Source organism: Apodemus sylvaticus, chromosome 21 (genome assembly GCF_947179515.1).
Source record: "Apodemus sylvaticus chromosome 21, mApoSyl1.1, whole genome shotgun sequence".
In the NCBI taxonomy this organism is placed as follows: domain Eukaryota; kingdom Metazoa; phylum Chordata; class Mammalia; order Rodentia; family Muridae; genus Apodemus; species Apodemus sylvaticus.
The window spans coordinates 46,262,045-46,284,635 of record NC_067492.1 but is presented as its reverse complement, the minus strand read 5'-3'; the positions used below and the strand labels follow the sequence as shown (position 1 = coordinate 46,284,635).

At 52.0% G+C, this 22,591-nt stretch overlaps 1 protein-coding gene across 4 annotated transcripts in view; it reads left to right on the top strand.

Moving 5' to 3' along the window:
* Positions 1 to 22,591, top strand: part of Cacna1a (calcium voltage-gated channel subunit alpha1 A) — a 231,115-nt gene that overhangs the window by 159,419 nt on the left and 49,105 nt on the right. For all 4 annotated transcript variants that reach the window (XM_052166367.1, XM_052166368.1, XM_052166366.1 and 1 more), the window contains exons 24-30: positions 129 to 235; positions 7,813 to 7,912; positions 8,625 to 8,785; positions 9,935 to 10,072; positions 12,537 to 12,738; positions 15,831 to 15,995; positions 17,905 to 18,015. In XM_052166367.1, coding sequence (XP_052022327.1) covers positions 129 to 235; positions 7,813 to 7,912; positions 8,625 to 8,785; positions 9,935 to 10,072; positions 12,537 to 12,738; positions 15,831 to 15,995; positions 17,905 to 18,015 — 984 coding nt within the window. The remainder of the gene's footprint in view (positions 1 to 128; positions 236 to 7,812; positions 7,913 to 8,624; positions 8,786 to 9,934; positions 10,073 to 12,536; positions 12,739 to 15,830; positions 15,996 to 17,904; positions 18,016 to 22,591) is intronic.

Sequence of the window (22,591 nt, the reverse complement as noted above, 5' to 3'; positions counted from 1 at the left end):
GAGGCTCCTTTTCCTCAGACGGGCCCACCTGTCCTCCTGGATATGAGATCCTGCCCACCCCTCCTGCCCCACGTGGTGTTGTCCTAGGAAAGGGTGAAGGCTCTGAACACACTTTCCTCTCCCCTCAGATGATCGACCTGGGCCTCGTCTTACATCAGGGGGCCTACTTCCGTGACCTGTGGAACATTCTGGACTTCATAGTGGTCAGTGGGGCCTTGGTGGCCTTTGCCTTCACGTAAGTCTCATGCAAGCCCCCTCCCCAGCCCCAGTCTGAATCCCACTGTCAGATGTGGGTCATATTCTGGGGTTCAGAGATGGGAAGGAGAGCTATGGGCCAGCGGGGGGTTCTGCCCCAGTGGGGCTGCAACTGGCTTTGTGCATGACATCACCATTAAGGAAGGATGGAAGGAAGGGACCAGGCCACCTTCCACTCCTCCCACAGCAAGGCGGTGGCCTCTTGCTGTGCTGCTTTCGGTATTCTTGCTTCTGGGGACATCTCATCTCCCTCCCCATGTTGTCTCTTTGGGGTGCCCCCAAAAAGGCAATCAGAAATCAAGTGTGCATGAGAGTCCCATCCCACTTAGGACCCAGGGCTCCTCGCCGTACACCTTGTGGCCTCCTTCTACGGCTCCCTCTTCCCAGGGCTCCCAGGATGCCCCACCCTCAGCAAGGTCATGTACCTTGGCACCGCTCCACAGTGGCACCCCAGCCACAGGTGGCGGTTTTAAATATGGCTCCCAATTTCTGAGGGGCCATTTTAAAATGGCACCCGTTTCAAGATGGCACACAAGTTCTGAGTTACATCCCAAGGCAGCGCTCACGTCACAGCGGTGCCAGGAAGCAGAGCGGCCATTCCAAGATGGCCCATGAATTCTCGATGTCACTCCAAGATGGCATTCTAGGGTTTAGTTGCCATCCCAAGATGGCACCTAGGTTTCAGATAGCCATTCCAAAATCACTCCTTAGGGCTAGGCAGGCATGCCAAAATGGAGTCCAAATTCTTGTGGGCCGTTTCAAGATGGTAGGTACTTGGGCAAGAAGCAGCCATCCTAAGATGGCAACTGCGTCCCAGGAAGCCATTTTGAACGCCCTCAGGGGGTAAAAAGCCCCTGATGTTTTGGATGTCTACCATCCAAATTTCTAGGTGGCTATTCCAAGATGGTGCCCAGTGTTGGGCCCACCCTGAGACAGAGCCCAGTTTAGGTGTAGTCAGCACATGCCACAGTGCAATCTCTGACAGCAGACATCAATATCGGGGACAGACCTAGCTTTCTCCTAGTCCAGAGGTCCATCTTGGGAACATAGGTCGTGCCTGTCACATGGTCATTCCCAGAAAGGGGTCTTCCAGGGACCTCGACCCACCTCGTCCGGCACAGAGGCCTGAGGGCTTCTTTGGGTTGTCTTGCTGCTCCTGGCTCCTCAGCAGATATGTCCTCTCAGTCAGCTCTCACACCGGGCCACAAGTGCACGTTTCTTCCCAGAGGGCCTGGACTGTTGCCGTCTGCAGGCGAAGGGCTGCAGTGTGCCCTGCCAGACTTCTCGCGGTGGCTGTGGTGGCCATGAGCTGGTGTTTCCGTAGCCTGCAAGTCTGATCTGACCAGACTCCCAGCCCTCCTGCAAGTCTGATCTGACCAGACTCCCAGCCCTCCTGCCCTTTTATCTCCTCTTCTGTCTCTGGCTCTCTCTTTCTCTTTCTCTCTCTCTCTCTCTCTCTGTCTGTCTGTCTCTGCCCTGCTCCATCCTCAATCAACCTGTATTCTCTTCTCTTCACTCTTTTTTTTCTTCTTCTGGTCCTGGGGTTGGAGCCAGAGGCATTTACATTAGACCTGAGCCCAAGAGTCAAGTGTTTAATGTTCCCATGAATTCAGTGCAGACATCATGCTACCCTGTGCTCCTGGAATCCCTTGTGTTTAGCTCTTTTCGCCAATTCCTACACAGGAGAAGGTCAGACCAGGGACAGCCACGTGCCTGTGCATGCTGGCAGAAACCAGCATCGAAGCATGAGCCAAGGATTCTCTAGGAATTTTAGAAGAGCTTACAGCTGTGAATATTTCAGTGGGGTGGGAGAGGAGATACGCTGACCCCTACCACGCCCCTACCTCACTACCAAGAATCTGCTTGGTCCTGCTACTTCTCACCAAAGACTGGACTTGCAGCTTAGTGTAGGCTGACCAGCGCTTTGGTTAAATCACTCCTGCATCCCCAACAGCAAAATGGATGCCAGTCGCTACCTGCTTCCCAAGAGAAGTTTCAGAAGCCTCCCTGCCCCATCATCCCTACCAGTAGGATTCTGACCTCTTGAACCTGGGGCGTCTCAACCTGTGACGTCTTTGCTTGGTGTCTCCTTGTTGATGTCAGCGCGCTGTCTCTCTCTCTGTTGTCTGTCCCATGAGCCTCTCTGCTCATAGACGAGGCGGGAAACCCCAGCAGCAGGGTGAGGAACCTCCAGCTGGGTGTGGTAGCCAGTGCTTGCAATCCTGCCTCTTGAGAGGTCGAAGCAGGAGGATTGCTGCTTCTAAAGCCAGCCTCGGCTGTAGAACACAAGTGTCTCAGAAAAGGAAGGAAAGAAGAGGAGGTTTCCCAAGTCTGGAATCCTCTGTGTCCCCTGGTTTCCCATGCAGCAAGACGTAACAGCTCGAATGAAAAGTACCTCAAATGCATCATCTGTGATGCTGTTGCACTGGGGTACTGATCCCCATTCCACAGATGAGAAACTGAGGCTGAGGCGGGGACTCTAGTGGACTCTAGACCAGCAACCTGTCCTGCTGGGTCCTTTCTTCCCTGGAAGGTCTGGGAGGCCAAGAATCAGGAAGGAGGGGGAAGGAGGGAGGCTACTCCCTTCTTGGGTAACAGGGATTGAGGCAAGGACCCTGTGTGCCTGTCCATGCTCTCCCAACGATGTGCCGAACTCTGAATGATCTGATCCTCATCACCCACATCTGTATGTGTGATCTGTGTGTGTGCATACATGTGCATACATGTGCGCTCCGTCCACTAACCATGATCCATCTCCCATGCACCATCATTAACAAGCCATCTCACATGTCACCATGAGGGGCATCACGCCTAGTGCCCATGTTTTGGGGCAGCCAGCTAACATCTCAAAGCAACTGCTAGATCATGACCTCGCACTCACTGCCAAGAGTCTATCTGGCAGGGGAGGGGGGTTCACCCTTCCCCCCAGGGCGGGTCCTTCAGCCCTGCAGAGCTGGCAGAGTGTACCTTGGACAAGCCACTCCCACATCCTCAGACCACACTCCCAACCACCAAAGAAGAGACCCTCCAGCCACACCCTCAAAAGAGCCCTGCCCCAAAGGAGGGGAGACTCAGGCTCAAGACACTTGCATGTGGGTTTGAGTCTCAGACTGCCACTTTCTGGCTGTGTGCCCTTGGGGAAGTCACTCTCCCTGTCTGGGCTTCAGATTTCTCATCTGGAAAATGGGCCCAATGGTGCCATCCTCCTGCAGTAGCTCAAGACTCAGCAGCACATTAGGTGAAGTCCAGCTAGGGACAGAGCTCAGGGACAGTGCTGCCCTGGTGTTCAGGAACTCTGCGAAGGTGATGCAGATCCCAGTGCCCCTGAAGCATCGCTAGCACCCATGGGGAGGGGGCCGTAGATGTAAGGAGCTCTGCAGTCTGCAGAGAGCTCTGTGGACATTAAGCCGTTCAGTTGAAGAAAGAAACTTGCAAGGCATAACGTAATGCCTGGAATCCTCGGGAGGCTGAGACTGGAGGATCACAAGGTCAGGGGCCGCCAGAAAATCTAACAAGACCCTATCTCAAAATAAAAAGTAAAGTGAGGTCTTGAGGCATAGCTCAGGGTTAGAGCCCCTGCCTAGACTCCCCCAATGAGGGGCTGGGCGTGGCTCTGCAGCAGAGTGTTGACCTAGCCTGTATGATATCCTGAATTCTATCATCAGCAACTCTCCTTCCAGAAAGCTCCACCCACCGGACACACATCTATATCCCAGCTACTCAGAAGTTTAAGGCAGGAAGATCAGTTTTTTGGGCCAGCCTGAGCTACATCTTGACATGATTCACTACGTGGAGGCTACCAGTACCAATAAGACGCATCTTAAGGCCAGGCCCATTTTCCAGATGAGGCAGTCAGGGCAGCATTCAACCCTCCACCCTTTCCCCACAAAGCTCACCCACAGCTGGGCCCCCGCGGCAGGATGTCGGTCCTCTTGCTCTTGGCAGTGACTGAGTGGCGAGTTCACCCATGGTACCAGGCAGCCCCGGGGCTCCCTGGAAATGTGCCTTTGTGAGCTGCTCTCAGGGCCATGGCCTGCCCAGTACAGAGACTGGAGGAGGGGCTGGCTCCCCTGATCCCCCGGGGTCCCAGAGCCCAGTGCCTGTGTGTGTGTCTGTGCGTGTCCTGTGTTCTCTCTGAGGCCACTCACGATTTGTCTCTCCTTCCGACGCCACCTCACCAGGAGCAGTACACGGTAAAGTGCCTCTCTCTCTCTCTCTCTCTCTCTCTCTCTCTCTCTCTCTCTCTCTCTCTCTCTCTCTCTTCCCCTCTCTCCCTCTCTCCCTCTCTCTCATTCTGTCTTGTCTTCCGTGCCCTGTTCGCAGCCGTGTTGGTTCTGGCCTCCTTTTTCTGTGGCCTTTGTTCTTGCTGGTGTCCTGTTGCTAACCATGACCAGAGCCTGCCTTCCAGAGGGGAAGGAGCCACAGGGGTCACAGCTTCCCCTGCCACTGTGACCCACTAGCTCTTCCTTAGAACAGAAGGGCCAGGGAGTGAGTGTTCCTCCTCACATGTGATATCAACAAGGCCAAGGAGCTGGGGAGAGGGTCGCCAGAACAGCTGAGGTGTGGAAAACAGGCTCTCAAGGGAGGAAGTGGCCATCTCTCTGAAGAGCATCTGCCTGGCAGGTCTTTCTAATCCACTGTGATAACAACACTCAGTAACTGAGGCAGGAGAATCTTGAATTTCAGGTTAGCCTGGTTTACACACTGTGTCCCTGCCTCCAAAACAGTAAAGAGATACAGATACAGATAGAAGTTGGTGTTTTCCTTAATATATAGCAAGCACTTAGAAATAAGAAAAACTTGTCTAATAATCAGTGGACAAAGGATATAAGCAGAAACATCAGAGCTGGGTGTGGTGGTGCACACCTTTAATCCCAGCCAGGACCCAGGAAGCAGAGGCAGGTGGATCTCTGAGTTTGAGATCAGCCTGGTGTACATGATTCTAGACCAGCCATGTTACACAGAGACCCTTTCTCCAAACAAACAAATAAACAAAAACAAAAACAAAAAAACCACTCCTTAGTTGGTAAATTGTTTGACATACAAACATGAGGACCTGAGTTCAGTCTCTAGAGCCCATCTGTAAAGTCTGACACAGTGGCACACATGTAAGTCTAGCACTTGAAGAGGCAGATCCTTGGGGCTCCCTGGTCAGCCCCTCCTACTGGGTGAGCCCCAGGCCAGTGAGAGACGCTGCCTCAAAAGATAAGGAGAGTGACAGCTCAGGGTGACTTGTGGCCTCCACATACATGCACAGGTACCTGCACACATCTACACAGATACATGCACATACACCATAGTGTACATGCACCTGTGTGCACATGCACGCACACACACACACACACACACACACACACACCCCGAGATGGCCGGAAGCACAGCAACCGCACACAGCCACAGCCAGCTTTTCTCGCCATGCCAGGAAATGGTGCTCTCCAGCAGAAGCCCCGGTGCCAGGCAGATGTGCCCGTGGATTGGGCAGTAACCAGTAGGAACATGTTTGTCCTTTGGACCTCAGCCTTGATCCATTTGCATGTCCTGAGACCTCACACCAGTTTTGAGTCAGGAGCTGGGACAAGAGATTAAAGAGAAGAATTCATCACAAGCTGGGCCTCTGAGGGGTTTTCTGTCTGAGTCTGACATCTGATCTCTCTGGAATAGTATCAAGCTGACAGAGCCCATAGCTCTCTAGGGAGGCACCAAGAGGGGAAGGAGGGCGGCTCCGTGGTGTTGCAGTTCTGTGCAAAGCCAGACAGTAGGCATCTCCATCATCCCAATACTCAGGGGGTGAGGTCAGGGGATCTCAAAGCCAACACAGGCTACGACATGGTAAAACATTGTCTCAAGGTGAGATGGCTAAGCTGGTAAAAGCTCTTACCACCAAGCCTGACAACATGAGTTCAATCCTGACACCCCTGAGATCTATTCAGTAAACGGAAAGAACAAACCCCCAGATGTCCTCTGACATGCATGCTGTGACACACACATGCTCGCAAAATAATGTAATTTTAAGCTGGGTGGTGGTGGCACACGCCTGTAATCCCAGTACTCTGGGAAGCAGAGGCAGGCGGATTTCTGAGTTCGAGGCCAGCCTGGTCTACAGAGTGAGTTCCAGGACTGCCAGGGCTATACAGAGAAACTCTGTCTCGAAAAAACCAAATCCAAAAACCAAAATAATAATAATAATAATAATAATGTAATTTTAAAGTTGTCTGGCTAGCCCAGCAATGGTGGTGCACACCTTTAACCCAGCACTCAGGAGGCAGAGGCAGGCAGCATCTGAGTTTGAGACCAGCCTGGTCAATAGAGTAATAAGATAGCCAGAGCTACACAGAGAAAGAAACAAAAGAGATTTTTGGGTGGGCATGGTGGTATGCACCTTTTAACCCAGCACTCAGGAGAAGGAAAAACAGAAGATCTCTGAATTCAAGGCTAACCTGGTCTACACAATATGTTCCAGGGTTAGCCAGTCAGACCAGACTCTGTCTCCAAAAGCAAAAAGAGGGGGGAAAATCTATTAAAAAAACAAAAACAAACACAAACACGCGCACACACACACACAGAACAAGGATGGTGGCCAGACGTTGGGTGGCGCAGCCATCGGTGAGTTGGGCTAGATTGAAGGTGACCTTAGCCAAGCCAAGGGTCTGCCTTGAACTTGAAAAGCTCAGATTCAGGAAGGATCCTCAGTAGGAGAAAGGAGTGAGGACCAGTATGTATGAAAAGACAGAGTAGATGTGTGAGGGCTGAGTAGAAAGGTGGTCCCAGTGGACAGTGGACACTTGGGACAGTACCCTCTGGGGCTTGGGAACAAGGCCAGCAGACAAACATGGCTCTAGGATTTGTGTTTGGGCCCTGGGTGGGGGTGGGGGCCATTAACTTCAAGATCATGATGACCTTAGGGAGCCAAGTTGTGGGTAGAGCTCTGAGTGTTTGGGGTCTGCGTGATTAAGCCCACGGGTCCTACTTTTGACCGCCAAGGTAGGTAGGGACCTTGGAGACTGGAGCAGCAGCCACACCTGAGATCATGTTGGCATTTGAGAGGACCAGCCCCTGGTTACTTCTGTCCTTCAGCCTAGAGAGCATGGGGCTGGAAGCCCGAATCCTTCAGGAGGAGGGTAGGTCTCATCTCACAGTTCGCCAACCGCCAGGCCTTTGACTTGCTACAAAGAGCAGTGGAGGCGTTGGTGCAAACAGTCGCACACGGTGCTGCACACCTTTAATCCCAGAACGGAGGAGGAAGGCAAAGGAGGAGCTCTGTAGTTCCAGGCCAGCCATAGCTCCATAGCAAGGATTGTAAGGCATTGTCTCAAAAAAACTAAAAACAAGAATCGTCAGCGCAGAGGCAGGGTCTTCAACAAACCATGAGAGCGGGACGTCTCAAAGCTATCTGGTTCCCAGGGCAGAACTAGACTGACCATCAAAAAGGGAAGAGATGCACCTCGCTCAGCCCAGACCTGGGTCCAGGCCAGGGGGCCATGTGGGGTTGTGGGCCCTCGTTCCCAGGCTGACTCCCGCTCTGTCTCTTCCCTTCCCCAACCCTAACATCCCCAACAGTGGCAACAGCAAAGGGAAGGACATCAACACCATTAAGTCTCTCCGAGTCCTCCGGGTGCTCCGACCTCTGAAGACCATCAAACGGCTGCCAAAGTTGAAGGTGAGACTGCGGTCTGGAGAGGGTCCTGGAGCTGGAGTTGGCCACACACACAGAGAGAAAGGTTTCACGGGGCTTCATACCCAACACTGAGAAACTGTGCACATTGAGGGGTGTGCACCTGGGACCCCAGCACTCAGGGGCTGGGGAAAGACACCCCAGGTCTACAGGGGACCCCTGCCTCAATACTACATTGAAGGAGACACTGGTTGCCCCACACTGTATTGTGGATGTCGTTGCTATACTTGTCCAGAAGGTGGCAGCAAAGGGGGTTGGCTAGCCGAGCCTGCCCCATGGCAGGATTCCTTTTGCTAGGTCAGGGAAGAGAAGGGCGGAGCCCAGTTCTAGGCCAACAGGACTATCTAAAAAAGCAGGGGGTTGGGACATGTCTCAGTTGGCAGAATTCTTTCCTAGTGTACCAGAAGCACTGGGTTCCATATCCACTGTGGTGGAGACAGGAGCATTAGAAAGTCAAGGTGATCTAATTAAGGCCCACAGGAGACCCTGTCCAGAAATGGTCATGAGGTACCTGGCACAGCACACCTACTGTGTGCACAGCCACAGCCACCATACTACTGTTAGGGAGTAGGGTGAGGAAAGTCCACATGGAATCTACCTTCCTCCGGTGTTTTCCGCCCAGCCGTTAGAACACGCAGGTACCTCAGGTGCACCGGAACAGCCATGCTCCTGCCTCACGCCTCTCTTTCTGCTGCAGGCCGTGTTTGACTGCGTGGTGAACTCGCTCAAGAACGTCTTCAACATCCTCATTGTCTACATGCTGTTCATGTTCATCTTCGCCGTGGTAGCCGTGCAGCTCTTCAAGGGCAAATTCTTCCACTGCACGGACGAGTCCAAGGAGTTTGAGAGAGACTGTCGGTGGGTGGGCCGCAATGTGGGGGACACCGCGGCAGGGGAGGTGGCATACAGGGTTCACGGTGCAGACACTGAGGCAGAGGGTACTTCTGGGTCAGCTTGGATCTGGAGTACAGTTTTTAAAATCAGATGGGATATACCTAGGACCTCAGCACTCAGATGGCCAAGGCAGGAGGATCACCATGAGTTTGGAGACCAAGCTGAGTTACAGAGTGAGCACTTATCTCAAAAAAAAAAAGCAAAAAAGCAAAAAAGCTGTGCTGGCGAGCAGGCGCACTCGGTGCGTACATGGCTCGGTGTTTACACGACAGCAAGGCAGAGGCCACTCCCCTCCCTGGCATGGAAAATAGTAACAAGGAAAAAGTCTAAGACTGCCTGGCGGTGGTGGCGCACGCCTGTAGTCCCAGCACTCTGGGAGGCAGAGGCAGGTGGATTGCTGAGTTCGAGGCCGGCCTGATCTACAGAGTGAGTTCCAGGACAGCCAGGGCTACACAGAGAAACCCTATCTTGAAGAAAAAAAAAAATCCAAAAAAAAAGCAAAAACAAAAAGTCTAAGACCAGGTGATGTGAGGCACAGGAGGCTGAGATGGCAAGACAGCTCCAGTCCAGACTGCCTCACAGGGAAACCCTGTCTCATAAAAGAAGGGCAAATGAGAAAGTTTCAGACCTGGTTAAGCTGTTCTAATCTCCCAGCAACTTTGTCGAGGGGGTTTTTACCACAAATCCATAATCCCTCCTTGAGTTGTATCTGAGCAGCCCTGTTCAGATGCTTCCCAGGCACAGACCTGTCACCCACTGCTTGGGACTCCGAGGCAAGAAGAGCCAGAGTTTCTCCATCAACCTGGGCCACTTCAGGAGACCCTGCCCTACCAAAAGGATCTTAGAGTCTTGGGTGGTATTTGAACTCACTACTTCCTGTTCTGAAAGGAGGTTAAGGACTCTGAAATAGGGTGTCCCTGTGTTCGCCTCTCTATCCTGTCTGTGTCACCCACACCCACACTCAAGACAGGGTCTCGGCTCCCGCTGTGCAGGGACAGTGCTGTGCACCTGCCTCGGGGGGCGGGCGGGCGGCACACACGACTTTAGGGAGGTGGCACACACGAACTTAGGGAGGTGGTGGCACCCTGCTGACTAACCAGCTCTCTGTGACAGAGGCAAGTACCTCCTGTATGAGAAGAACGAAGTAAAGGCACGGGACCGAGAGTGGAAGAAGTACGAGTTCCACTACGACAACGTGCTCTGGGCTCTGCTCACACTCTTCACGGTGTCCACAGGAGAGGGCTGGCCACAGTGAGTAGTGAGGGCGGGCACCCCGGGAGCAGGGGGCGGAGCGGGAGTGCAGGGGGAGGAGCGGGAGTGCAGGGGGCGGAGCAGGAGTGCAGGGGGCGGAGCAGGAGTGCAGGGGGCAGAGCGCAGGGGGCGGAGCAGGAGTGCAGGGGGCGGAGCAGGAGTGCAGGGGGCAGAGCGCAGGGGGCGGAGTGGGAGTGCAGGGGGCGGAGCGGGAGTGCAGGGGGCGGAGCGGGAGTGCAGGGGGCGGAGCAGGAGTGCAGGGGGCGGAGCAGGAGTGCAGGGGGCAGAGCAGGAGTGCAGGAGAACAGGGGTGTCAAAGCCTGGCCCCATGCCCAAGGTTGTTACCATGGTGTGGTCTCACAGTTCAGGGATGGCGCCACAGGGCTGGCTTAATCTGAACTCCAGCCTAACTGTCGGGAAGCCTAGGTCCCTCCCCCCCAGCAGCACAAATGTGAGCACAGCCTTTCTGGGCATGCAGACCACGCCTTTAACCCAGAATCCCCAGAGGCCACAGCAAGCCCCAGGTTGTCCAGGGCTACACAGTGAGACTCAGAACAACAGGGCTGAGGGGTGTCTCTGAACAGGATTATGCTTACCCAGAAGACTTCCCAGCCCTCAGGTGAGACTTGCAACCACCTGCACACACCTCTAGGGATCTGATGCCTCTAAAGCGAGGGCACTGCAGGCGTGTGTATATCCTCGCGCATACACAGAACTTAAAATTCTTTTTTAAAAATAAAGTTAAGCCAGGCGGTGGTGGCACACGCCTTTAATCCCAGCACTTGGGAGGCAGAGGCAGGTGGATTTCTGAGTTCGAGGCCAGCCTGGTCTACAGAGTGAGTTCCAGGACAGCCAGGGCTATACAGACAAACCTTGTCTCGAAAAATAAATAAATAAATAAATAAAGTTAAAGGGCTGGAGAAATGGCTCAGTAGTTAAGAGCATTGACTGTTTTTCCAAAGGTCCTGAGTTCAATCCCCAGCAACCACATGGTAGCTTACAACAATCTGTATTGGGAGCTGATGCCCTCTTCTGGTGTGTCTGAAGACAGCTACATTGTCTAATATACATAAAATAAATAAATCTTTTTTAAAAAATAAATAAATAAAAATTTTAAAAAGTAGTCTCAGGGCTGGAGAGATGGCTCAGTGGTTAAGAGCACTGACTGCTCTTCTGAAAGTCCTGAGTTCAAATCCCATCAACCACATGGTGGCTCACAACCGTCCGTAATGAGATCTGATGTCCTCTTCTGGAGTGTCTGAAGACAGCTACAGTGTACCTATAATAAATAAATAAATCTTTAAAAAAAAATTAGTCTCAGGGCTGGAGGGATGGGTTCATTGACAGCATGCCTGAGTTTGAGTTCTAGCACCCACAGAGCAGCCAGACGTGAGGCGTACTCCTCTGAGCCCAACACCACAGGGCAGAAACAGGAAGGCCCAGGAGCTCCAAGGCTGGCCAGCTTGGCTAAATCAGCCAGCTCCAGGTTCAGTGAGAGACCCTATTTTCAAAATTAAGGCAGAGTCCGTGAGATAACTCAGCAGGAGGTAACAGGGCACACACAGAAGGAAAGAGCCAACTCTCAGAAGTTGTCCTCTGACCTACACACACACACACACACATGCGCATACACACACACGCGCACACACACACACACACACAGGGAAGGCATGCACACAGAAGTACACAAATGTAAATGATGTTGGGGCCCACTTACTAGCGGTTCTAATAGAAGACCTGAACAGTTCCCAGCCCCCAAGTCGGGGGCCTCACAGCCACCGGTAACTCCAGCTTCAGGGGATCCTACAGCCTTTACTGGCCTCTGTGGGAACCTGCTCTCAGATGTGCTCTCACATCTGCTATACCCAGACGCTGCTTAGACACCAAACTTTTTCTCTGATAGAGACTATTTACAAAGCAAAAGACCATCATGAACTCTACATTCATTGGACACAAAACTTTATTTTTATTTCGTAGCACCGGGAACCCGGGGCCTCACACATTCAAGGCGCTGAGCCGCACCAAGAGCACGTTTGATCAGGGCACATCCTGAGTGTGTAGAGTTGTGACCACACTTCCATGCGCATTGCTCCTGCACCTCCTTCACACCCGCCGCCATTTGTGCTTAAATACCCCACACGGACCGATGCCTGCTTCCAAGATGCCCTACTTCATCTGTCACCACAAACCTAGCTTTGCATGCCAACATGACCATTTCTTTTTGAGTCTCTCCACACTGCTGAATGTCAGTTTCCTTGTGTGCAAAGTGGAGCCAGAAATGACCTTCCCAAGGGCTGCTGGGGAAAAAATGTGCAAAGTTCAGCATTCTCAGGCACACAGTCAACTCCATGCTTGTCAGAGTCACTGACTGGATTTATTTCTTCTCCATCTCTTGTTCCCTGGCTCCTGTGCCTCTGCCCTGCCCATCCCCCTGTTGCTCCTGTCTCCTTCCCACACTTCACAGGGTCCTGAAGCACTCAGTGGATGCCACTTTTGAGAACCAGGGCCCCAGCCCCGGGTACCGCATGGAGATGTCCATCTTCTACGTGGTGTACTTTGTAGTGTTTCCCTTCTTCTTTGTCAATATCTTTGTGGCCTTGATCATCATCACCTTTCAAGAGCAGGGAGACAAGATGATGGAAGAGTACAGCCTGGAGAAAAATGAGGTACCACTGCCCAGTTGTGTCCTCTTGTTTAAAAACTGGTACACAGCCCACATTCACACATGTGCACAAGCGTGGGTGCGTACGAGAATCTTGAATGAAAAAAAGCAATAAAAAAAGGAGATGCATGACTACCTGTAGGTATGAGGAAAGAGAAAAGGGAGCACATAAGGCCAGAGACAGGACATCTGGGAGGGTTCAGAGTGAACACGACCCCAAGCCATGTGAGGAGACAAGGGAGGGGGGAGGAAAGAAGCTGCCAAGCCTGGGTCAAGAAACCTGGCTAAGAGGGTAAAGGGTAGACCAGAAGGCTGGGTAACCAAAATGGCTGGATCGTATAGGGAAAGGCAGATGGGGAAGGGCAGCCCTCGGGCTGAAGAAGTTTAGGGTAAGTAAAAGTCTATGGTAAGCCTGCCATACTTTGTAATAGGTAGGGACTGAGGAATGCTGGGAGAGCCTCAAGGTCAGGTCTACTTTGGTATGTTAGTGGACACCACAGATAGCCACTTGTCTCAGGTTTGAGACATAACAATACCAAATTGTGGGGGGAAATGGGAACAGAACAACAGTGAATGTTCCCAAGCAGGGTACATTTGGATTTCCAGGGAGAAAAAAAAATGCACACATCAGATAGCGGGAGGATGTATCAGTCAGTCAGAATCATGTTGTGCTGCAAAAACAAGCAGCCCCACGTTCCCACAAAGGCACTGATTTCCTGCTCATGCTCCATGTCCAGTTCAGTGGTTCTGTCCTTGCTTTCTTTATTCTTACTGGCCTAGCTTGCACACAACCTTCTTCCTAGATACTTCAGAGCAAAGGATAGTATGCCAATGATCTAGCCCTTGCTTCCTCCCAGAGGGACTATATGATTTTCTCTAAGGACATATAAACAGATATCTGTTTACCCCAGTGCACCAAAGACAAAACAAGAAACAATTCCACCCAGGTCTAACTGTATGAACCAATGAGTTTAGTACTGTCATTTACAGAAATATGGGTGATGACTTATGATAGTTATATCCCTTCTTGGAACGCCCTCCACAATTTACATGGAAAAGTCTCTTCTCCAGCAATTCCTTATTACATATATAATATTGAATACTGAATATGACTTTGTGAGCTTCCTTAGTCATGTGAGTTTCCTGAGCTCCCTGAGTCTTGTCAGTTTCCTGAACTTCCTGAGTCATGTGAGTTTCCCGAGATTCCTGGGCCTTGTGAGCCTTCCTCTTTGCTTAAGGAGGGAGTGAGTTCTTATAGAAAAGAGCTACGCATAACTACACACCTTCCTCTAGCTCTTACTTTTCTTTTCTGCCTCCTCTTTACCAGTGTTGTCAGAGCCTTGGATCTGGTGATATATATTTTTTGTTTGTTTGTTTGTTTTGTTTTTTGTGGCTGTCCTGGAACTCGCTCTGTAGACCAAGCTGGCCTCGAACTCAGAAGTCCACCTACCTCTGCCTCCCAGAGTGTTGGGAATAAAGGCGTGCGCCACCACCGCCCGACTCGGATGTGGTGATACTGATGCATGTCTGCTTCCCTCCATTTAAAGCTGAACATTGAAACACTTTGCCACTAACAGCCGCTTGTTCTCTGGAATTTGACCAAGTTTGAATCTCTGCAATAACCACCACCACTCAGTACAAAACAAAAAAGAAGTGTCGGCCTGGCAATGGTGGTGCATTCCTTTAAATCCAGCACTCAGGAGGCAGAGGCAATCTGACTTCAAGGGCAATCTGGTCTACAGAGCAAGTTCCAAGACAGCCAGGACTACACAGAGAAACCCTATCTTGAAAAAACAGGAGGAGGACGAGGAGGAGGATGAGGAGGAAAAGGAGGAGAAGGAGGAAGAGCCCCTCACAACCCAAATAGACAACAGTTCTACTGGGGCTTGTAGCCAGCTGTATAGTTTGCCCTAACTTGCAGTAGCAGAGGGGGTTCTTTCCTGCAAAGCAGGCCTCAAGTCCAACCAGAGAGCAGTTGGTTGCACCAATAACAGTTGTGTCATTATTGTACCACTGGGGCGCATCTTGCCTGACCCACTGTATATATAGCACATGGGGTCCAGAGCTGAGCAGGACCATTAGTGATGAACCTCTAGTCACCCCCATGTTTGTCTCCCCGTGACCACAGCATGCAGTGTCTTCAGCAACGGGGCCTGACTGTTTCTAACACGCAACCACGAGCAGAAACAATGTCTTTATGGTTTGTGGGGCCTCAGCGAACTCCTGGCCAACAACTCACCAGAGGAAGGCCAGCCCTGGTGCTGAGCTTTGTACAGGTTATGGCCCCACTGAACAAAGTGTCAGGCACTGCCTGATAGCCATGGAGACCTCAACTGGTTATAACCAATCCCTCGTGGCTCTTTGTAAGTCAGACCCTTACGACTTCAGGCCGTGCAGCTTTTGTGGGTCTTCAGCTCAGTTCTTCTGCTTCCGCAGCACTATGTCCCAGAGCCTCCCAGGCTAGGAGAAGCAAGGGACTCAAAAAGAAAGAATAGTTTATCGGGCCTGGCCACAGTGACAGACCTGTCGGCCCAGTACTCAGAAGGCGAAGCAAGAGGATCACTATTTTGAAGCCAGCCTGGGCTACAGAGCGGGGTCCTGTCTCAAAGGCGAGGCAGCTGCTAGGAATGTCACCCAGCAGTAGACTCCATGCCTAGAGTCCTGAAAGCCCTGGGCTTCTGGCCCTAGCACCATAGGCCTGGGAGGGCTGGGGGGAGGGAGATGGGGGTGAGGGGGGGAGGAGGGAGGGAAGGAGAGAAACTGTAAAGAAGGAGCTGTCGGCTCTAAAGAGCACGTGCTGTGTTTTACAGCCTGCTTTCCTCAGCTGTGCCTCAAGCCCAGCCCCTCTGAGCTGGTTTTCCACATCTGCAAGCTGGCACTGTAGATCACTGCTTGCAAGGGAGATTCCAGGAGAGATGGTGTGGTGACTTCCCAAGTTAGAATAGACAATAGAACTGTCAGGTTTTAGGAGGGACTCTCGGGGACGGCAGGGATCCCAGCTGGGCTCAGCACAAGGGACCTGGAGGCTGCACCAGGAGGCTCCGAGCCCCCGGCCTCTCCCTGTCGGCCCCTCTCACGCGCTGGTATCTCCCACAGAGGGCCTGCATAGACTTCGCCATCAGTGCCAAGCCGCTGACCAGGCACATGCCCCAGAACAAGCAGAGTTTCCAGTATCGAATGTGGCAGTTCGTGGTGTCCCCACCCTTTGAGTACACCATCATGGCTATGATCGCTCTCAACACCATCGTGCTGATGATGAAGGTGAGCCCCGCCCCTCCTGATGTAAGACCCGTGCACCACGGCATCCAGCGGACCACACTCTGCCACTGAGCCTTCACCGTTCCGGCCTTAGCCTGCACAGACCCTTCCTTCCTCCTCATCCAGCTACTCATGCCGAATGCTCTGCAGTTCTCTGGTATCCCCCCACGCGCCTCTGCCTCTCATGGTCGCACACTCCGTGGTCCCACCAGTCTGCGGCCTGTCTTTTTAGAGCTCAGCAGGGGCCTCGTGGAGAGGCGTAGACTCCTTGAAGGCGGCTGGGTGGAACATGGGAACAGATCAGAGAGGGGCACTCCAGAGCTTCAAGGGTCCTAGCCTTACCCACCCCCCACACTGGTGGTCCAAGGCAGGGGCATTAATTCTGATCCACACCCCAAGCCCTCACTGAGGGATTCTAGGCAAGAGCCCCACCTCTGAGCCACGCCCCCAGCCCTCACTGAGGGGTTCTAGGCAAGAGCCCCACCTCTGAGCCATGCCCCCAGCCCTCACTGAGGGGTTCTAGGTTGTCACTATACACTCCCAGGATGTCCTCTCTCTTTTTAAAATGCCTGTGTGTTGTGTGACTAGTAGAGCCCTGGAGATTACCAAAAACAGTAAGGGTGCCAGTCAGGAGACTCGCCAGCATGGTAGCACCCAGCTGTCATCCCAGCTACCTGGAGGGTCACAGATACACAGTCAGCATGGACAACGTAATAAAAACCTGTCTCAAAAATAGAAATATATAAAGAGCTGGCACGATGGCTCAGTAATAAAGATACTTGCACCAAGCCTGGTGACCCCCAATTCCAGGGACCCCCATATTGGAAGGAGAGAACCAACTCCTGCAAGTTGACCTCTGACCTCCACATGTGTGCATGTGTTCACACACACATAATAGCTAAATACTATGCAATTAAAATTTTGAAAATGAAGTCTGAGCTGGGCGGTGGTAGTGCATGCCTTTAATCCCAGTACTCTGGGAGGCAGAGGCAGGGGGATTTCTGAGTTCGAGGCTAACCTGGTCTACAGAGTGAGTTCCAGGACAGCCAGAGCTATACAGAGAAACCCTGTCTCGAAAGAAAGAAAGAAAGAAAGAAAGAAAGAAAGAAAGAAAGAAAGAAAGAAAGAAAGAAAGAAAGAAAGAAAGAAAGAAAGAAAGAAGGAAGGAAGGAAGGAAGGAAGGAAGGAAGGAAGGAAGGAAGAAAAAGAGAAAGAAAGAGAAAGAAAGAGAAAGGAAAGGAAGAAAGAAAAGAAAGAAAAGAAAAGTCTGAGGAAGGGTGTGGCTCGGTGGTAGAGCACTTGCTTGGCATGCATTCGGCCCTGGACTGCATTACTAGCACCAAACAACAAATAAAAATGAGGAGGGCGCAAGAGATAGCTCAGTGGTTGGGAGACCTAACTGTCTTCCAGAGGACCTGAGTCTAATTCCCGGTACCTACGTAAGGGTGCTTGTGACTGCCTGCATCCCCACTCTAGAGGACCTGTATGTTCTCTGGCCTCAACAGGCGTGCACACATATGATACAGATACACCCATAACACATACACATAAACATCTATGCCCATAGACACACATATACACAAAAGTAAGTATATATACATAAACTTTTAATTGACAAGAAAGCTCGGCTGCGTTATCGTTAAGATACTTTATAGTAAGTTAGTTAATTCATGAATTGCTCCGCATACTCCGGGTTAAAGATGGCGGCAAGTAAAGGCTGGAGCTGTGGCTCGTGGCTTATTGTGCAATTGCAGCACTTGGGGAGGCTGAGCTGGGAGGCTCGCGTGATTCTGAGGCCAGCCAGTGCTCGAGGGAGACCCTGCCTCGTGGCCCAGGCCTTTGCTGCGCTGTCGCCCTGTCTGGGCTCTTGGGTCGCCAGGCCACTGACCTCTGCCTGTCCTCACCCTTCTAGTTCTACGGAGCCTCGGTGGCCTACGAGAACGCCCTTCGAGTGTTCAACATTGTCTTCACCTCCCTCTTCTCTCTCGAATGTGTGCTCAAAGTCATGGCTTTTGGGATTCTGGTACGTAGGGCCTGAGGGTAGTGGGTGACGGGCGGGAGCACAGGGAGCCCAGGATGTGGGAGGGGTGTGCTCTGGGCCCCAGTGCCCGGTCGCCAGCAAGTCTACACCCGACCTGCACAGCCTCGTGCTGACCTAGGAGTACCAGGGAGGCCCAATCCAGATTTACCATGGGCGAATGGGGTGTGGATTCGGCTGTCCTCCAGATGAGCTGGTCACTGATGTCAGGAAACCACGACCACAGAGGACACATCCCTAGTATTCACAGCCTGTCTCTCCAGCGTTTGGGAGGCTGAGGCAGGAGGCTCTGGAATTCAAGGCTAGCCTGGGGCAGAGTAATAATACTTGTCAGAAGTAAAGACAGAAAGGAAGAAGGGAGGAAAGGAAGAAGACAGTTGTGACCACAGCCCAGCAGATGTCATGACAGTGTCAGGGGCGGAGGTCCAGCCTTGGGGCACCTCTGCCTCTGTACTCAAACCACTCTTCTTTCTTCTCATCTTGATTCTTAGTTAATTTTATTTATGTGTATGAGTGTTTTGCTTGCATGTATGTCTGTTCCACACATGTGCTTGGTGCCCTTGGAGGACAGAAGAAGTCATCAAATCCCTAGAGTAGAGTTACAGACAGGCGTGAGCTTCCGTGTGGGAACTGGGACCTGAACCCGGGTTCTCGAGAAGAGCCGCCAGTGCTGACTGCTGAGCCAGCTTCATGCCCTGCTCCTCATCCTGAGACAGAGCTTCCTACATTACTGTTACCGAGCGACAGCTTATCTCCTCAGCACGAGGATTCAGCCCCCAGATCCCTTATACAAAGCTGGGTATCCATCCTGGCATGCACTGTGGGCCTAGCACTGGGGAAGGGGAGGAAGGAGGGCCCTGTGGCTCCCGAGCCTGACAGAAGCCTGACTGACAGGCCAGGGGGAGGGACCTCCTCTCAAAGGTGACAGACATCATTTCTGAGCATGATGTTTGAATTCATCCTCTGGCCTACACACACACACACACATACACACACATACACACACACGCACATACACACACGCACACATATACACACACACATACATACACACACATACACGCACACATACACACACACATACACACACGCACACATACACACACACACCTACATACACACACATACATACACACATACACACACATACACACACACATACACACACATACACACACATACACACACACATACACACACATACACACACGCACACATATACACACACATACATACACACACATACACGCACACATACACACACACATACAGACACACATACACACATGCACACATACACACACACACCTACATACACACACACACACACACACACACACGAATATATACATATCTATCCTCAGAAACATGCACACATACACACATGAAAAAAAGAAGAAGGGAGTCTGGCCTTGCCTCGACTTTACCCTGCCTAGTGCTGGCTTTGAACTTGCATTCTCTAAGGGTCGGCCTCCCAAGTGCTGGGAGGACAGGCTTATACTGTCATGCGTGACTGTGACATGCATGCTGAAACTGTCTCTTCCATCCAAATCCATTTCTTTTTTTTTTTTCAAAAGTGTATCATGGTCTACTAATTTTAATTTGTCTAGACTGGTGACATAGTCTTAACCTAAGGGAATTGTGGGTAGGTTGAGGGGCTGTGAGGTCGGAACACCCATATTTCCCACCAGCTGCAGACTGGACTGACTGGAAGCACTTTCTTTCATCCTGATGAGTTAGCCGGGTTCCCACTGCTGTGGCAAAAGACCTAGGATATCCAACGTAGTAAGCTGGGAAGGCTTATCTTCGGTTCAAAGTTTCAGAGGTTTCAGCCCGTAACATGTCAGCCTTTGGGCCTGTAGGGAGGCCACTGGCCACAGGGGAGCATGTGACAAAGTAGGACACCCAGTTCTGGCAGCTGGGAAGCCAAGAGTAAGGGGGAAGAGCTGGCTTGCCCCAGTGGCCCGCCTCCTCCCATGAGAACCTAGCTCCTCCCGATTACACATGCTACCTAGCCGCCATCCTGTAGGTCTCTGGCACAGCCTCTACCAAATTCATGCCAGGTCTGATCCCGTCCATTTGACACAGAAGAAGTACTAGGTGTTTTCAAACCAGGCCTGGTAGCATGCACCCCTCAACACCTTGAACGCTGAAGCAGGAGGATTACAAGGTCAAGACCAGCTTGGTTCCCATCATGAGCCTGGCTAGATAGCAAGACAACGCCTCAGGAAGGAGGAAGAGAAAGAAAAATTAGCTATTTTATAGGATTTTAGAAGGCTCACCGACGACACCTTGGACTTAGCTTGTGTTGCTGTGACAACAAGCATCAGGATGGCTGTCCTGATGGTTGTTTCAGAATGCTGATGGTTAGCCAAGCTTTGAGATGCACACTGGAAATTCCAGTCTTGAGAGGCTGAGACAGTAGAATCAGGAGTTCAAGGCTAGCCTGGGCTCTATGAGACCCTGTCCCCCTTAAAAAAAAAAACTATTCTGAATCCCAGCTCTGTGAAGGCAGAGCAGGTGGATCCCTGTGAGTTTGAAACCAGCCTGGTCTACAGAGTGAGTTCCAGGATAGCCAGGGCTACACAGAGAAACTCTGTCTCAAAAAACCAAAAAGAAAAAGAAAAGAAAACAAGCAAAAACCCAGCAGCAGTGATGGGGGAGGGAAAGGGTATACAACCAACCTTTTGGTACACAACACAACCCCCAACCCCTAAATGAAGGAAGGAAGGAAGGAAGGAAGGAAGGAAGGAAGGAAGGAAGGAAGGATGGAAGGAAAGGAAAGGAAAGGAAAGGAAAGGAAAGGAAAGGAAAGGAAAGGAAAGGACATTACTTCTCCTACATGTGGTGGAGGAGAAAGTTTATTGTAAATAAAAGGGAGAACAGAGCCAGAGGCAGAGACACCTGGGAGAGTGGAGCGAACATGGCCAGACTGAGCTGGACCATGTGGGACTGTATGAGGAGACTGAGCTGGACCGTGTGAGGAGACTGAGCTGGACCGTGTGAGGAGACTGAGCTGGACCATGTGGGACCATGTGAGGAGACTGAGCTGGACCATGTGGGACCATGTGAGGAAACTGAGCTGGACCATGTGAGGAGACTGAGCTGGACCATGTGAGGAGAATGAACTGGACCGTGTGAGGAGATTGAGCTGGACCATGTGAGGAGACTGAGCTGGACCATGTGGGACTGTGTGAGGAGACTGAGCTGGACCGTGTGAGGAGACTGAGCTGGACCGTGTGGGACTGTGTGAGGAGACTGGGCTGGACCGTGTGAGGAGACTGAGCTGGACCGAGTGAGGAGAGTCGGGGAGAGAGAGCAAGAGAAGCTACTAAGCAAGAGGGGCCGCCAGGCCAAGAGAGTAGACGGAGAAAAAGAGGGCAGGAAACCCAAATGGCTGGGTACAGGGAAGGGCAGCCTCGCCCCTGAGCTGGAGAAGTTGCAGGTACATTAGCCAGAAGCGTCCTGTAAAGCCCAAGGGCTGCTGAGAACCTGGCAGCCAGGTCTGCTCTGATCTCATAGACACCTCAGCCAACTGTCCTGGCATGGGGGGTCCCTAACGACCCCCCATTCATGGAGGCCGCAGTGTCTGTGACCGCATTTCCTTTCAGTAGGCCCCATCTCTTAGAGGTTACACCACCTCCCTTTGTAGCACAAGCTGATGACCCAGCCCCCAGCCTGAGGTCCTCACTCAAACTGTAGGTGGAGTTGTTGTGTTAGCCGACTTCTTAAAAGTGCCTTGAGCGCGTGGTCGCCAGGTCCTTCCGGCCCCTTGGAGGGCCTCCCAGGATGTGAGTCCCTCCCTTGGCTTACTGAGATACCTGAGGGCCTTCGTGCACCAGAAAAACCTAGACTGAAGTCTGCCCCTGTGTCACCTGGCTGCGATTAGAAGGGGCGGCTCCCTCAGCAGAGCCCCCTGCAGGTCAAACGCAGTACTGCAGGATTCAGTCCGTGGGTGGGTGGGTGGGTGGATGGGTGGGTGGGTGGATGGGTGGATGGGCAGGAGCCTCCCAGATCACCGTTTGCACTCAGCCCTTGCCTTAGGCCTTTCCTCTGGGAATACCCATAAGGCCTGACACAGAACGGCCTTCTGTAAGCACTAGAAAGGGTTAAAACAAAGCTCATCCGGACTGCAGAGGTGGGTCAGTCAGTGCAGTGTTTGCCACACAAGCGTGAATTCAGATCCCGCACCCATGAAAAAGACATGTATGGTGGTACATGCCTGTAGTCTCAGCACTGGGGAGGATTCCCAGGGCTTCATTAGCCAGATCGCCTAGCAAGCTACAGAACTGTCTCAAAAGACACCTTTGATTGACCTCTGACCTCTGACGTCCACAGGTGGGCCCAGCACAGGTGTGTACACACACGCACACGCGCACAGAGAGAGAGAGAGAGAGAGAGAGAGAGAGAGAGAGAGAGGAGCAGCCACAGCACATGAACAAATATCTTAAAGTTGCCTGTATCCCAAACCCACCTCCAAAAAGTCCTTGTTGTTGGGTAACAGCCCTGCAACTTGGTTTCTGCTTGTGGGTTTTTTGTTTTGTTTTGTTTTGTTTTTTGA